General features: G+C 33.0%; 1 protein-coding gene across 2 annotated transcripts; it reads right to left on the bottom strand.

Annotated features, from left to right (window-relative positions):
* Window positions 1-6261: 6261 nt before the first annotated feature.
* Window positions 6262-14451, bottom strand: LOC105804373 (protein DETOXIFICATION 24). 2 transcript variants are annotated; one of them, XM_012636964.2, is made up of 7 exons: window positions 14066-14451; window positions 13412-13950; window positions 13243-13329; window positions 13117-13173; window positions 12773-13011; window positions 6996-7114; window positions 6262-6685 (listed from the first exon to the last, which is right to left on the bottom strand). In XM_012636964.2, exons 1-7 carry the CDS (start codon window positions 14312-14314, stop codon window positions 6485-6487), a joined length of 1491 nt encoding a protein of 496 aa, XP_012492418.1. In that variant the 5' UTR covers window positions 14315-14451; the 3' UTR covers window positions 6262-6484. The 2 variants fall into 2 exon arrangements, with proteins under 2 accessions (XP_012492418.1, XP_052480456.1); XM_052624496.1 differs by having other exon boundaries at window positions 13412-13968; window positions 14066-14212.
* Window positions 14452-15022: the final 571 nt, after the last annotated feature.

Below are 15022 nucleotides of genomic sequence, written 5' to 3' on the forward strand. Positions count from 1 at the left end.
AGAGGAAAGAAATACCTGGGGCGCCCTTGGCCGCATCGTCGGAGCCCTCTCCGTAACCGGAATCGGCTCTAAAGGCGGGGCCAAAAGGTTTTTTCTCTCGGTATTCAGGCCAACCAAGCTCGGCCTCTGAGCGAGATTTGAAATGGGCCGAATTTCCCTTTGCTTGCAACGCCACATCTCTGGTGACCTTCTTGAGTTGACCATGGCTGAACCTTGAACCGGAGGAAAAGAAAGGGGGAGAATATTGAGAGAAATTCGTTTTTTTTTTCTGAAGAATGGAAAAGAATGAATTTTTTCTAAAAAAATTGAGGTTTTATACCCCTCCTAAAACGGAGTCGTTTAGGGCTTGGCACCATAGCCCTAAAATGACATCATTTAGCTTTTGGACCCAAAGACCCGACCCGCCTACATGGGATCCGCGTGTTTTCTGATGCGAGGGGATATTTTCGCATTTAGTCCTTCCAGCTTCGCAGCATGGCGCAATCTGATCCTTTCTCATTTATTTTGAAATTGGGCTGCAAATTTTGCCTCTATTTCAATTCGGTCCTTGGGTCATGTGTGACCCCTCGGTTAAAACGCTGCGTTTCTGGACTAGGGAATATTGCTCTGTAGGTCCTTCGAACTTTAAGCGCATTTCAAGTCCAGTCCCTTGCAACTCTTTTTTTGTATTTTGCGATTTTGACCCCAAAATTTGAATCTGGATGCGATTCGATCCTCGGCCTATTTAACCGAATTTTTATTTTTTTATTTTTTTATTTATTGTTTATTTTTTTATTTTTTATTTTTTATTTTATGTTCTTTTTAACAAAAATCAGTTATTGAATGTTTTCTTCAAGTTTATTTATTTATTTATTTTCAATCTTCGGTCAAAATTACATTATTATTTTTATTTATTTATTCATGATTTTTTCTTTTAAAATTTGGTTTTTTATTTTATTTCTATTATCATTGCAATTTTATTTATTTGTATTATCAAGATACTTTTCATATTTGGATTCCTTTGTATTACATTTATTTGTTATTATATTATTGTTATCTTTATATTGTTGCTTATATAATTTATTCATGCATGTTGACATTAAAACTTTTATATACCAAATATTTGTATTTTTATGCACATCATGCCACGGTTCTTTAAATGCATGTTGTATAGCCATGTATGATTCCTTTTGTGTGTCAAATGATTCTATTAAAGGCATAATGAATTAAACGTTTTATTTCACTATTATTCCACTCAAATTCGTAACCAATTTCAAAATAAGGCAATGTTTCGCATTTTAGAAATTTGAGAAATTGTACCCTAATTTACTGGGTCTCAATTTTCTCGTTAAACCTAAAGAGCAAAATATCCTTTTAAATCCCCAAACGCATAAAATTTCAAAATAAAGGTAATGTTCTATAATTAGAAAATTCGAGAAATCGTGCCCTAACTTACTGAGCTTCGATTTTTCTCGTTGATTCTAAATAATTGAATATCCTTTTAAAATTGAAATAAATAAGGTTTAAAAAGTGAAATGCAAACTTACCCTCAAAATACGAGGTGTCGTGTCCTAACTTACTGGATGTGACATCTTGTTACTTCGAGATGAGGAGGTATTTTCCATTTCGAATTGTTCGAGTAATTTTAAAATAACATAATATAAAGAGGGGTCGTATTTTTAAATTCTTTTCGAGTTTTTAATTTTGGACACCAAGACATTAAGTAATCAACTAGGTACCAATTTTGGGCGTATCGAGGGTGCTAATCCTTCCTCGTGCGTAACCGACTCCCGAACCCATTTTCTGGATTTTGTAGACCAAAAAAATTTGTCGTTTTAGTAAATTTAAACTTTTATTAAAATGATGAGGTGATCCAATCACATCTAGATAAAAAGGATTGGTGGCGATTCCCGTTTTCATTTTTCAAAACCCAAGTCGACCCCGTTTTACCAAAAAAAATGGTGTCAACAATTTGCATTAGGGATCATTGCATTTAGTTTAATATATTATAATCACCACTTCTCAACTATATTTTGTTTTTATTTACCAAATTGTTAATATAATTTTACAAATTAAGTGACTTAGCACAAATACAATCCCTATATAGACGATAACTCGATATTTACTTATTACTTGATAACGACTGTGTACACTTGCACAAACTCGAGCGTTACAGTCGCCTTGAAGGAGCTTTATACCATTTACACGGTGTCACCTCGAAGGACCAGTAGATAACCATTCTATGATGTCGCCAAAATCCCTTAAATCCCCTATCAGTCTGTACATTCCTCCATCATGCCAACTTGTTCTATCTTCATCTAACCCATCAAAGTAACTTCGTTCGTACTCTACATTTTATAAACATACATAGCATGCATAACGTTACACATACCACTATAACAAGGAGTTTGCCATATGTCAATACAACAATAGACAATTCTAATACACAGAGCATACTTGCAACCTTTCATGTATAACACACAACTTCTTGCATGCATAGCTTTCTCATTCACCAGAATCACATGCAACCATAGGATTCAAATAGAACTTAGAATAGACATAGTTGCAGATCATACAATCAACACAACATCCATCAATCACTTATAAGTAGAGTACAAAAACTCATCTTAAATCCTTCGTCCTCATTAGCTTAGCATGCCCAAATGCCAAAGCCTCCTTTGTATTGGCAGCTAAGCATGACAACCCATAGACCAATTAAACCAAAGGTATTTAACTTAGAAACCTAGAATCCAATATCATACAGGAGCTCTTTCAAAGATTTTAGAAATTCTTACTTCTCTTTTCTCAATTTCACGAATACAAAAAGATAGAAAGGCTTACCAGTTTACCTAATTCAATACATTCCAGTCTTAAACCTTACGATCACCGCTCCATACAGGACTCTTCCTAACTTTCTCTTCTTCGAAACAATCGAAGAAGACAATGTAGATAAGAAAGAAGCATAAACAGAATTAAGAAGAATTTTCTCTGCTGAATAAAGCTCCTCACATATATATAACCTTTCTCACATGATCACCAAAGCCCCAAATAAGCCATACATCAGTAATCATTTTGTCTCCTACAAAGGAACCAGTCGGTTCCATCTTAATTGAACTAGAATTAAAACTAAACTAATTACCAATCAGCCACCAAGATTTCCAAGTTTTCTAGTGGAGCCCGTCGAGTTACCATTTTATTCAATTAGCTCCCAATTATCTCTTAATTTTGGGACTTTAATGAAAATCGAGTGTGACAATGTTGGCATGTTTTGATGATTATTTGAAAGTTATATAGGTATGTGTTTAGGTACTTAGGTATATGGGTTGATATGAATATGCTAATATGTAGTTAATGTTTGATTGATAATTTTGGATAGGTAAAAAATATGCTAAAAGATGATTGAATTGTTAAGATTGAATATGAAGGTGTATCTCATTAATTAGTTTTGATATGAAAATGATTTTTAGCATGTTTAGGTATAAATTAGACATGATTTGGATATGTTTTTGTATGGCTTGATGATGGTTTGGTTTACGACGTATTTGACAGTAGTTGCTCCAAAAATGAATGTGACATTATGTTACTCGGACTTGGCGACTGGGTTAGGTAAGAGGGTGTTACATAAATTTACTATCTTCTAATAAAATCTTAGCAAATTCTAATTGAATATCCATCAATTTCAAACTTAATTTCATCATTATTCACTAATGATGACTAAATGAAAACTTATAAATTGGAGAATCTAATACATGGGCATGACTTGTTATGCTTAGATGATTAAAATTCTATAAAAATCATCAAAGAAAAACTCTCTTACCTTAGCTAATTTGGATCAATTTTGTTAGGAAGCTTGGAAGGTTTTCTTCTTCTTCTTTTTCTTCTTCTTAGGGTATGGACAACACATTCTAAAGGGGAAGATGATCATCTTACTCTCTTTCCCACTAATTTTTTATACCCTTAATTATAGACAATTAAACTTAATTAACTTAGGTTTAATGTTCATAATCTAAATGGAAATTGATGGATTAGTTTGGTCCCACCCATTTTCTCATGCATTAATAATGGTTAAAAAACCATGAGGTCCTTCACATAATTGCTAATGGGTCCTTCAATATTTTCTAAATTAAAACTCAATAGCAATTGCATTTTTACAATTTAGTCCCTGAACCATAATTAATTTATTTTTCTTGATTTAATTCCTTTACCGACCATTAATATATTTTGATATTAAATACGTAAATCCTTTTATTCATATTTCACGAACTTAGTTCATAGTATTGGGTTTCAAAATCGTATTTTACAACACCAGTTAAAATCAAGTCATTAGATAATGTATTTTAATAGTAAGACCTTATCTGTTGTGGTTTTACTTGCTAAATTCACAGGGGTGAATTTAATGGTGAGAGTATCATTCTTTCAAGGTGAAAAAGTTAGAAAATTATCACGGGTGTGTGATAGATTAGGATCACTTGTTGTAAGTGTTAAAGATAGTGAATATTTCTCGCTAAGCTAGGCTCTACAGATGTAAGAAACTGAATTGCGCACACAACTCTTGTGTCTTCTATTTGTTTACTATTTGTAGTGCAGTTCTTGAAGGAGTGCCCACTCTCTTGTCACTCCTTCTCAGCAACTATTTTAAAGCTTCATTATGTTATCTAGTAATAGACTAGATGTTGAAGAATGTAATAGAAAGAAATAAGTTTGGAAAAAAAAAAGGGTTTTGCTTTATAGATATATAAACAAATTTTTCTATTACGAATGGTTGGTTGGTTTGCGATAAAGAGATCAATAAAAAGGGATGGACGAATGGAAAGGAGGGGAGATACGGAGAAAAGAAAATGTTGTGATGCTTATATAAGAAATGTCGCTACAAGCCAAAACAACAACATTTGATTAATTGATTACTGACCATTTTGCAATGTTTAAATCATAACCATCGTCACTATTTAACACTTGTGACATTTTCCATAAAAATGCCATAAAATCTTTAAGCTTACTACCGATTTACTAGTCACATGTTGTTATAAGTAACAAAATAATTTGATTAAAAAATATGATATATTTTCTTCATTCTACGACACTTGGATAAATAACTACCACCAATTTTTGCAACATATGATGACATTTTGTACATAAAACACCGCTATAAGTATACATAAAAAATACATTTGTGAAAGTTAACATTTTTCTCAACCTGTAGCGATTGGTCCATAAATTGCCACCAATTTGTGTAACTTTGGTTCTTACAATAATCATCGCTATAACTAATGTTCAAACTCGTGCCAACAGATTTTCAAGCAGAATAACTCCTCGCATTCTGGAAATAATTATATGGCATCGTTTCTACTTATAAATGCCATTATATGTAAAATGTTGTTGTACTTCTAAGAAGAAAATGTAAGTTTGATCTTAGGGAACGACATTGTTAGGAGGGGCAGCCAGAAACTGCTATCATGGACTGTAAAACGGAAATGAAGAATACCAAAAAAGTGTTGCGGCATATTTCACTAAAAGTGTCATCGAAATTTGTTGCCAAATCACTAATTTGTCGTGGTGTGGTAGTAATTACCTCTAGAAGACTCAAAAAAAAAAACTCAATGGAAACCCACTTGATTGCCATCTTTAAATTGTTAGTTTGTTATAAAAAAAATGCTATTTTTTTGTTTGCACAAAATACTAAAAATAGTAACATAACTTTAGTTAATGTATTCAACAACTATGTTTGAGTCATGCTTCAAATTTCAAATTCTTAAATTATAAGGACTAAAGATGATTAAATTAGAAAATAGAGACTAAATCCACAACTTACATATAGTATGGGACTAATAGCATAACTTGACCCGACAAATTTAACGGCTACTTTCTACATCCTGAAATTTCGAAATTTGAAAAGTAGGACTACAATTGACAAAATTAGTATATAGAGACTAAATATGCAACTATCATATAATATAAAGACTAATAATAGAATTTGACTTTTTATTTTAGCTTGACATATGTTAGAATTTCACTGGTTATATTTAATTTAAATTTCTAAATATATGATTAAAACCATTTTAACCTATCAAAAAATTTTTGGTTAAAAAGAAAAAAATATCAAAGATTTAAAAGAAAATATTGAAATTGATATTGACAATTTAATATCTCAGGTCACTTAGGTATTTTGGTTTTTCCAAAAGTATTTATAATTTTAGTTAATATCAAGTGATTTTATGAATAAAATTAAATATATATTATTTAATTTTAAAAAAATAATGTTTCGTTCAACAAAGCATATCAAGGTTATTTTTAGTACATTAACTTTTTTATATCATGATGGAATTAAAATAAATTTTAGAATATTATAGTCGGACTCTTTTAATTGTTCAACATCTTTTTTTTTCAATCCGACTTGAAGTGATTATTTTTCGAACAACCTAATCATCCAAAGCATAGTTAAAAGAAAAAAAAAGTTGTAGATGAAGCAACTAAAAACCTAGATGAAAATTCTTAGTTATAATTAAGCTCAAGGTAGGCTTTGAATTTGATTTTCTTCTTCTTCTTCTTCTTCGTCTTCTTCTTCTTCTTCTTCTTCTTCTTCTAAAAGCCAATGGTTGAGACGTTGAGAAGTATTTTCAACTTGTTCATCCCAATCTATTCTCCAAACTATGAATACAAGAATGATGATTTGTAATGCCACCCCACTAAGCAATCCAATCCATAGTCCCTATTAAAACATCAATAAAATTCTCCAAAATTTAAAATAAATAATCATATTTTTTTTACTTTTTAGAACATGTAAAATTTCAATAATATAAATTCTCTGTTAAAGATAATAGAATTATTTTCACCTAAAAATCTAGCTTCCAAATCTAAAAATAACATTTATTATATATTTTTGTCAAATTTGATAATTTTATGATTTTAATCACAAAATGTTGTTTCTTTTACGTAAAATAATGCCAGTGCATTGTTTTAACTATAAAATATTAAAAATAATAAAAATAATAAATCTATATAAAAAATATTATTCTTACTGTAACTTGAAGGTTCAAAACATAACCCAACACAACTCCAACAGGTACTCCTACAATATAAAAGCATCCCAAGTTCACTATTGCTATTGTGCTCTGGAATCCAGTTCCAATTACTACACCTGAAACATCAATTTAAGACTTTAGATATTAAACCTTTTTCTTTTCAAACAAACTACATGAATACATATATATGTAGGATATGAATACAACACGAAAATGTCAGGTTAATTTTAACATGAATTATTAATGTCTTAAATTTTACATATACATGGAGATGTGTAAGGAATTGTTGCATCACTTTCTATTGCAATATGGCGGAAAATAAGTTTTGATCAACAAGTTATTTTCAGCATTTTCAATATTGGTAATATTTTACTCAAGTTTATAATGTATATAATGTATCGAAATAATGTGACAATTATCTTTAAAAATAAACTAAATAATGAGAGTCCAACATATTGAGAAGGCTTCTATATGAAGAGATTATCAAAGCTACATTTAAAGAATGGTTCTAGTTAAAGATAAAGCAAAAAGCTTGTCGTATTTCAAAGAAACTTAAGCAATCAATTAAGTGAAGCTACATGCATTATGCTTATAAATAGAAAGTCTATTCTTTAATAAATACATAAAGCATTGTGAGTATGTTATTGTTCAAGTTTAAGAATATTGATACTGACACTGCAAATTAGAATTACTTTTATGTTGATTTGGTTGCATTGGTAGGGGCATTTCTAGGATTCCTTGATGTTCTACCTGGCTAAGGAAACAAACTTGTTAGGTCAAGGTAAAACCTAAATCTATTGTAGGGTGCTCTAGTGTGTTGTTGTTGGCGTTGTCTATCTTCTCTTACAAATCTTGAGTGGTGGGTGAACTAATGGGAGAAAAAAATATTTTCCCCTTGGTAAACCCCTAGTTGGATTTTAACCTCAATGATCACTAAGTGGGGGTCGACCTCTATGCGAGTTGTTAAAAACTTGTGAGGAGGATGAGATATGCGACGCATGAAATCCTGGTTTTGCTTCATTTCTACCCATTATTATTTCTTTATATCTCTTCACTTTCTGCAAAACTATAACTACCTTATACGGTACAAAGAGTCTATCAAGGGATTACTAACTAGGTTGTATTTGAGAAATTGGTGGCTCTTTCTTGCTATAAATACTTGGATGGCTAGGTCATCAGATACCCCCTTTGTGTTAAAATAACAACATTGAATCGGCGTATGGACTCTTTGAACAACTTATTACCCTATTTCTTAATGGAAATAAGGTATGTTGGGGATTTTTGTAGGGTTTTTGTTGGCTAGGAATCTATTTATGAATAGATTCGCCAACTCATCAATGGTGTGAACAAAACGTTTTGGTAATGACAAGTACAGTGCTTGAGCAGTATCCTTGAAGGTCATTGAGAATTCTCGACACTTTATTGTATCTGACACCTTCTAGATGTTCATGTGATTATTATAATGAGTCAAATGATCCTGTCGGTTGCCTTATCCTCTAAACATCACCTTAGAGAATTTGAATGTGGAGAGGAGGTTGTAAGCCAATATTTTTATGGCTAGGGGTTCATTTTAATAACTCCATGAAACAATATCTAGTCTAGCACTAAAAATTTCTTAGATTTCCCATCTTAATGCCTACATTTTCTCTCTAATGGAGCACCCTATCCTTGACAGTTTTGGTTTAAGGGTTGAATTACTAGGTTATTTCACTCCAGAGGTTGGTTCAAAAGACCATATTTATGTATAAAGTTTTGTTGTCCATCAAAAAAGGATTAAGCTATCTCTTCCTCATGGGCTTGGTACTCATGTCACAAGGGATCTTTACCTGCTGTAAGTTCTTTAATAATTTACTCATTTCTTTCATTCTTTTGGTCCAACTAGTGTTGGCATTCTTGTTGCTCTTTCTTTCATTCTTCTAGCCCAACTGATGCTTGCCTTATTTTTCCTTCTGCTACAATCTTTGCTATTTTTTGAGTTTTTCTTCTAACATTTTAATTCGCTCTTACATCTTGGTAAATTATTGGTAACTAGATTATAGGTGTTTAGGATGTTTGGTCGACTGGTGGGGCACTAGTGTTGCCCTGTGGAAATAGGAGTAGTACCATGGTAGGGGGTATCGATAATAGTGAGGATAGGTTCCACGATATATCTAGGGGTTATGGGGATAGGTCTAGTGCAAGTGGGTGGATTTTTTTTTGGCATTATCTTGGAGTTAAGATGAGTTTGGAGGTGCATAGCTTTTTTTCTTTCTTTTTTTTGAGCTTGCTAAGGTTGATTCCGGGTTGGTTGGGGTTATTAGGTTATTTCTTCAATATTCTCAAGGATGATAATACTTGAGTGAGTTATGGTCGCATGTTCAATCTACACTCATTACACCAATTATTGATGCTAAGTACCAAAAGAGAGGAGGAGATAGAGGAAGTAAGGTCCGGTTCACTTGCATAGGGTGGAGAGTTGACAATGAGAAAGAGGAAGAAGAATGAAAGAGAAGGAAAGAGTGACTTGGCAAGGATCCTTTTTCTCACATGTGCTTAGGCTTAGATATGGCATCATTCATTTATCTCATAATGCCACATGACGAGCTAGATGGTTGTGTGAATAAGTTAGAGTTTAGGGCGAAACAAGCATTGTTATTACAGGTCAGTTGTCGATTATGGTAGGTGTTGCGTGGTCTTGCCTAAGTCATAGGTTGTCTTGTTTTGACTTCGTCGTGCCTTAGAGCATCAAATGACAGGTGGGCCCCTTTGTCCTTGAGTGAGGGGTCATAGGTAAATAAGTTTAGCCAAGGGGTGTCTTGCGAGGTTATTCATAAGTTTCTTGGGGTGCTAAACATGACTCAACTAGGTAAGGTTGTACTTTCCTCTGCCGTGACTTGGCCTACTCACCGGACTTAACAGATACTCACCACAAGGGATTCTAAATTTGTACTGATAATTATCCGATTGAATCCCATGATAGAGCAACAATTTTCACATCTCATTAATTTCATTCGTGCACTCAAATGAAACACAATCAACTATCTCACTCTCCAAATGCGACACCTTCTTTCCCCTTCGACCACCCTCGCCACCAATGCTACTACTAGCCTCTTCTCCTCGATTACCATTGGTCATTTACAGTACCATGAATGAAATTTAAATGAAACACGAAATCATCACTTACCCTTTTCTATCACACCATTAGCGCTTAAACAAACTTCCAACTGGTGAAGAGGCAATGGAAATGAACGAAAAAGAACAAGAAATGACAACAAAAAGAAGTATTTGAAAAGTCAAGAAGTGTGGAAACTTAGAGAATTTTTGAAAATAGAAAGTAAGAATTATGGCTCAATTTTGAGGGGTATTTAAAGCCCCTCGATCAAATGGCATACTCAAAATGGCTGCAGACACAATGCTTCATGGACAATTCCTCTTTCAACACATGACATCTAAAAAGATACAACTGCAAAGATAATCATTAGCATCATTTCTCAATGATGCAATGTAAGGCATGGCAATCAATGTGTGTGTCTGAAACAATTAACATGTGATACCTTCTCCTCTCAACGTTACTCTCATGTACAAGAAGTTGCCTTTTCAACTTTACAACATCTTTCTGACAATCAGAACACCAAACTTCACAAGAGCCCCTCCACGAGCCATTGTGAGTGTAAATTCAACTCTCCCACCTCGCACATCCTTTAATCCTCAAGAAGGTCTCAAGGTAGGTTATTTTATAACCTTCCCTTCGACCGAGGGGACAATTGTTATACCCCGCCAACGGGAGACCTGTGGTAGAGCCCACAAATGGTCCATATAGAACCCCTCTGAACGATCCCTCGCAAGACTCCCCTCACCTAAACCTATTTATCGATTACTCCTCGTCCAAGGATTAGGGGTTCGACTTGTCGTTTGATGCTTGAAGAGATGACGATGCCAGAATAAGGCAACCTATGACATAGGTAGGACATCACAACACATGCCATAACAACAGTCAACCTGCAATAGCAGTGCCCATTTGACACATGGCATTGGTTCATCTGTACAACCATACGACTAGCCACATGGCACTATGAGACAAAGGAAACCCCTTATATAAGTCCAAGTACATGGGAGAACAAGGATCCTCGCCAAGCCACTATCTGCTCCTTCATTCTCCTTCCTCCTTCTCATTACAGCTCCCCAGCTTACGCAAGTGACCTGAAGCTTACCTTTTTCCTTCCTCATTGTTGGTACTCAGTATCATCAAGGAATACTTTGTTAGTGAAAAAAACACATGTTTTATTGTATTACGGGTAACTGTTAATGACAATTTTCTAAGGTGAAACTATTTGAGGAAGAAAGCTTATAATAAAAGTAGGGTTAATATACCATTTGCCCCTCAAAGTTGCACCCAATTATCACTTTGGTACCTAAAGATTTTTTTTGTATCAGTTTGGTACTTAAAGTTTCAAATCCATTATTAGTTTGCCCCAATCGTTAACGACGCTAAAAAAGGGTGACGTAGCACGCTCTCCCAAAATTTATTTTCTTAAAAAGAATTCAAAAAAAATTGGAAAGAACGAGAAAAATAAAAAAAAATTAGAAAATTCTCAAAATATATATAATTATATGATATTCTCTGAAATTAAAAATAATTATTTTATTTTTAAAAAGTACATAAAACACAAAAGAGAAAATACAAAAAACAGTCAACCAAATTTAGAAAAATCTCAAAAAAATATTAACAAATCATAAAAATATGGAAAGTTATATAAAATTTCCAAAAATTAAAAGCATTTTTATTTAAAAATAAATAAATTAAAAAATAAAATTGCAAAAAAATTGCCAAAATTCAGAAAATTTTAAAAATAATTTAATAACTCAGAAAAATATGAAACGATTTAAAATATGAAGATTGGTGGTGAATGAAAATATAAAACTTAAAAAAATGATTTTGATTTTCTTTATTTTAACAATTTCTTCCCATATAAAATAAAGAAAAAAAAAACAACCAAAATCACAATTTTTAAAATTTTACATTCCACTGACTGCCGTGATGTTCATATTTTAAAAGTTTTCCATATTTTTCTTGTTTTTTAAATTACAATTTTTGACAATTTTTTTATATTTTCACTCTTTTTTAATTTATGTATTTTTAAAAAGAAAATATTTTTAAATTTATATTTTTAAATTTCTGGAAAATATATATTTTGAGTTTTATGTATTTTAAAAATAAAATAATTATTTTTTAATTTGTGGAAATTTTATATAATTCTATATTTTGTTCTATTTTTTAAAAAAATTGAGAGTTTTTTATTTTTTAATTTTCCCATATTTTAATTTATATTTATAAAGTAGGATTTAGGTGACGTGGTTGCGTGTCACGTCATCTTGTTTTTTAATGTTGTTAACGGCTAAGGCAAACTGACAACGGCTTAGAAATTTTAGGTAGCAAACTGATAAATAAATTCTTTAGGTACCAAAGTAATAATTGAGTGCAACTTTGAGGGGCAAATTGTGCATTAACTCATAAAAAGTATAGTTGTGAGGTTCCAACAATTGAGAATTTTGGTTAGACTTAAAACATTCTTATATTTTAGTAGTAGATTCATCTATGAATAATACCAATAGCCATAGATTTAATACTGAAATTGCACAAACATATTTTTATCAACATCAACATTGATATAAAAAACAAATGTTAACATAAGCACAACACAAGAAAGGTTAATTCTCGGGAAAAAAAAAACCCGAAAAAGAAAATATAAATAAAAGCAAAATATATATAGAAGGGGACAAGATTTAGTTCTTACCGCTTAATACTGCTTGAATGCTATTGAACAAGACTGAGATGGCGAGAAGATCTGAGAGAGATGATATAACTTGTGCAACTTGTTCATCACTTGTAAACAAGTAGGAAATTTGACGCCCGCACCCTAAACACAATACAAAGAATAACATTCCAATGCATATTGATTCACTCATTATTGTTTTTATTGCAAATTTCAATGCTTTTGCATTTCCTCTTCCTAGTTCGTTGGCTACCCGAACTCTGAAAAAACCAACACAATTTATATCATATATAATGATGGAATAAAGGAATTTAGTATAAAGGGTTAAGAATGAATTACAATATATAGAGAAAGAAAGAGATTACATTGCTGCACCAGTTAAGCCTAGGCAGATCATGAATTCACATGCATTGACATTGAGGCTGCAGATCAATTTGATTACTTGGTAAAATATTGGAGCAGGGAAAACGTAAAGTAAAAAATGAAGTTACCAGATGGAGAATGCATCGATGGCAATGGTTGCATTTTTCATATATCCAGCCAGCAGCACAAGAACGGCATAGTACCACAACTCTAAGCTGTTAATTCCAAAACAATCACCTACTGATATCATATCATGTCAAAGCAGTAACAAAGTGAAATCGCATCATAATAAGTTACCAAATCATGAGGCCAGAGGCCATGGACAGCTTTATTGTAGGCCATAAATCATACAAGGCAGCCTTGGAGAATCCTTTCCATGTATTGGGGCACCAACCTAAGATGAACACAAACTCCCCTACAACCATAATCCAACAACATATATTCAAGGAACCCATTGCCCCAGCAACACCCCAGTTTAGCTTGTAAACCAGGATCCATGACAATAACAAGTGAAGAGCAAATGAAAAAGCACTTAGCCATCCAACAATAAAGTTTTTGAGCTGAGCTTGGAGGAACATTTGCATGGTTAGTTGAAACACCATCTGGTAAAGCATTGGGATAAACCACAGAGATATATTCCCAGCTGCTTCCGCAATCTCCTCTTCCTGCCCGAGTAGTTTGAAGATGGGTGAAGCGAAAACCAATAGCGGGACTGATACCGTCGCCGTAAGGCCATCCACAATCCAGGATCGTTGCAGGTATATCCCCATCATGTGGTATTGTCCTGCTCCAAATGCTTGCCCGCATAGTGTTTCAGTCGCACTCGACATTCCAATCTTTCAAATTACATGAAACTAATGAGAGAGCATTCAATCAAATACATTGATCCAAAAAGAAAAAAAAAACCCAGAATGTGAAGTTAACTAATTAGATCTATAAATTATTACTAACCAGAATACCATTGATAAACCGTACGTAAATGCTTTGAATGAGTGCAAAAGTGGCAAGCTGGACTTCTCCAATGTGACCAAGAAATGATTGTGTGACAACAATCATTCCATAGGAAGTGACTCTAGTCAACATTGTTGGAAAAGCAATACTCCATATTTTCTTTGTTTCAACCCAAACTCTTCTCTTCAGATCACTTTTCTCTTCTTCTTCTCGTTCTGCAATAAGCCTCAGCTCTAAATTCTCATCCATGGCTAATTAGCTCTCAAGAGATAAGGTAAGCTAATATTGAGACTAAATGTACTTGCTTGGTTCAAAAATAATGGGGACTTTTTCTGTACTTACCAGTAAACCTAGCTAGGACTTGTTAAGCTTTTGATTACGAAAACAAATATGGCCACAATCTTATACAGCTCCATCTCCGACATGAAAATGTGGAAAACAAAGTGAGTAGTTGACTGGTAGCTTGTTCCACTATGGGGGGGTCCGTAGATATGACAAAAAAGTTTATAGGCAGTTATAATCATTTACCAGGACACCAGTGACCGTTATTGGCTCGTGGGAATCACCTTCACGTTTTGCTGCTCATTCCCACTTTTGTTGTACTCAACTTCTACATCTTTCTATGAGAGAAAATGAAATGTATAGTTGGTGGTTTTTTTTTGTTGGGTAACCACCATTACAAACATCAACTAGACAAACAAACAAAAAAAAAAAAAATTTCATCAAGTGAAATTTTCGAGTGCTTTGAAGATTTTGGCGGTTTTAAATTTTTCGTACAACTAAATTAGATGTCCTCGTCGATGGTTTGATGTGCTCGACAATGGTGTTACAATATTTAGATTTTGACATTTGGTTCAAGCAATGGCTGTAGGTATTGTTGTTCGATCTTTTTCGCTACACTATATTGTAAACCATTATTTATGGTAACATTTGGTATCCGAGCATGGCTTATCCTTA

This window comes from Gossypium raimondii, chromosome 11 (assembly GCF_025698545.1).
Source record: "Gossypium raimondii isolate GPD5lz chromosome 11, ASM2569854v1, whole genome shotgun sequence".
NCBI classification, from domain to species: Eukaryota; Viridiplantae; Streptophyta; class Magnoliopsida; order Malvales; family Malvaceae; genus Gossypium; species Gossypium raimondii.

Bases quoted from the DNA above. Each gene is read 5' to 3' on its own strand.
- LOC105804373 (XM_012636964.2), bottom strand. From the start codon at position 14,314: ATGGATGAGAATTTAGAGCTGAGGCTTATTGCAGAACGAGAAGAAGAA. The intron at 13,951-14,065 runs GTTAGTAATAAT...GTAATTTGAAAG, and splicing joins GGTTTATCAATGGTATTCTG to ATTGGAATGTCGAGTGCGAC. The intron at 7,115-12,772 runs GTAAGAACTAAA...TTGATGTTTCAG, and splicing joins CATTCAAGCAGTATTAAGCG to GTGTAGTAATTGGAACTGGA.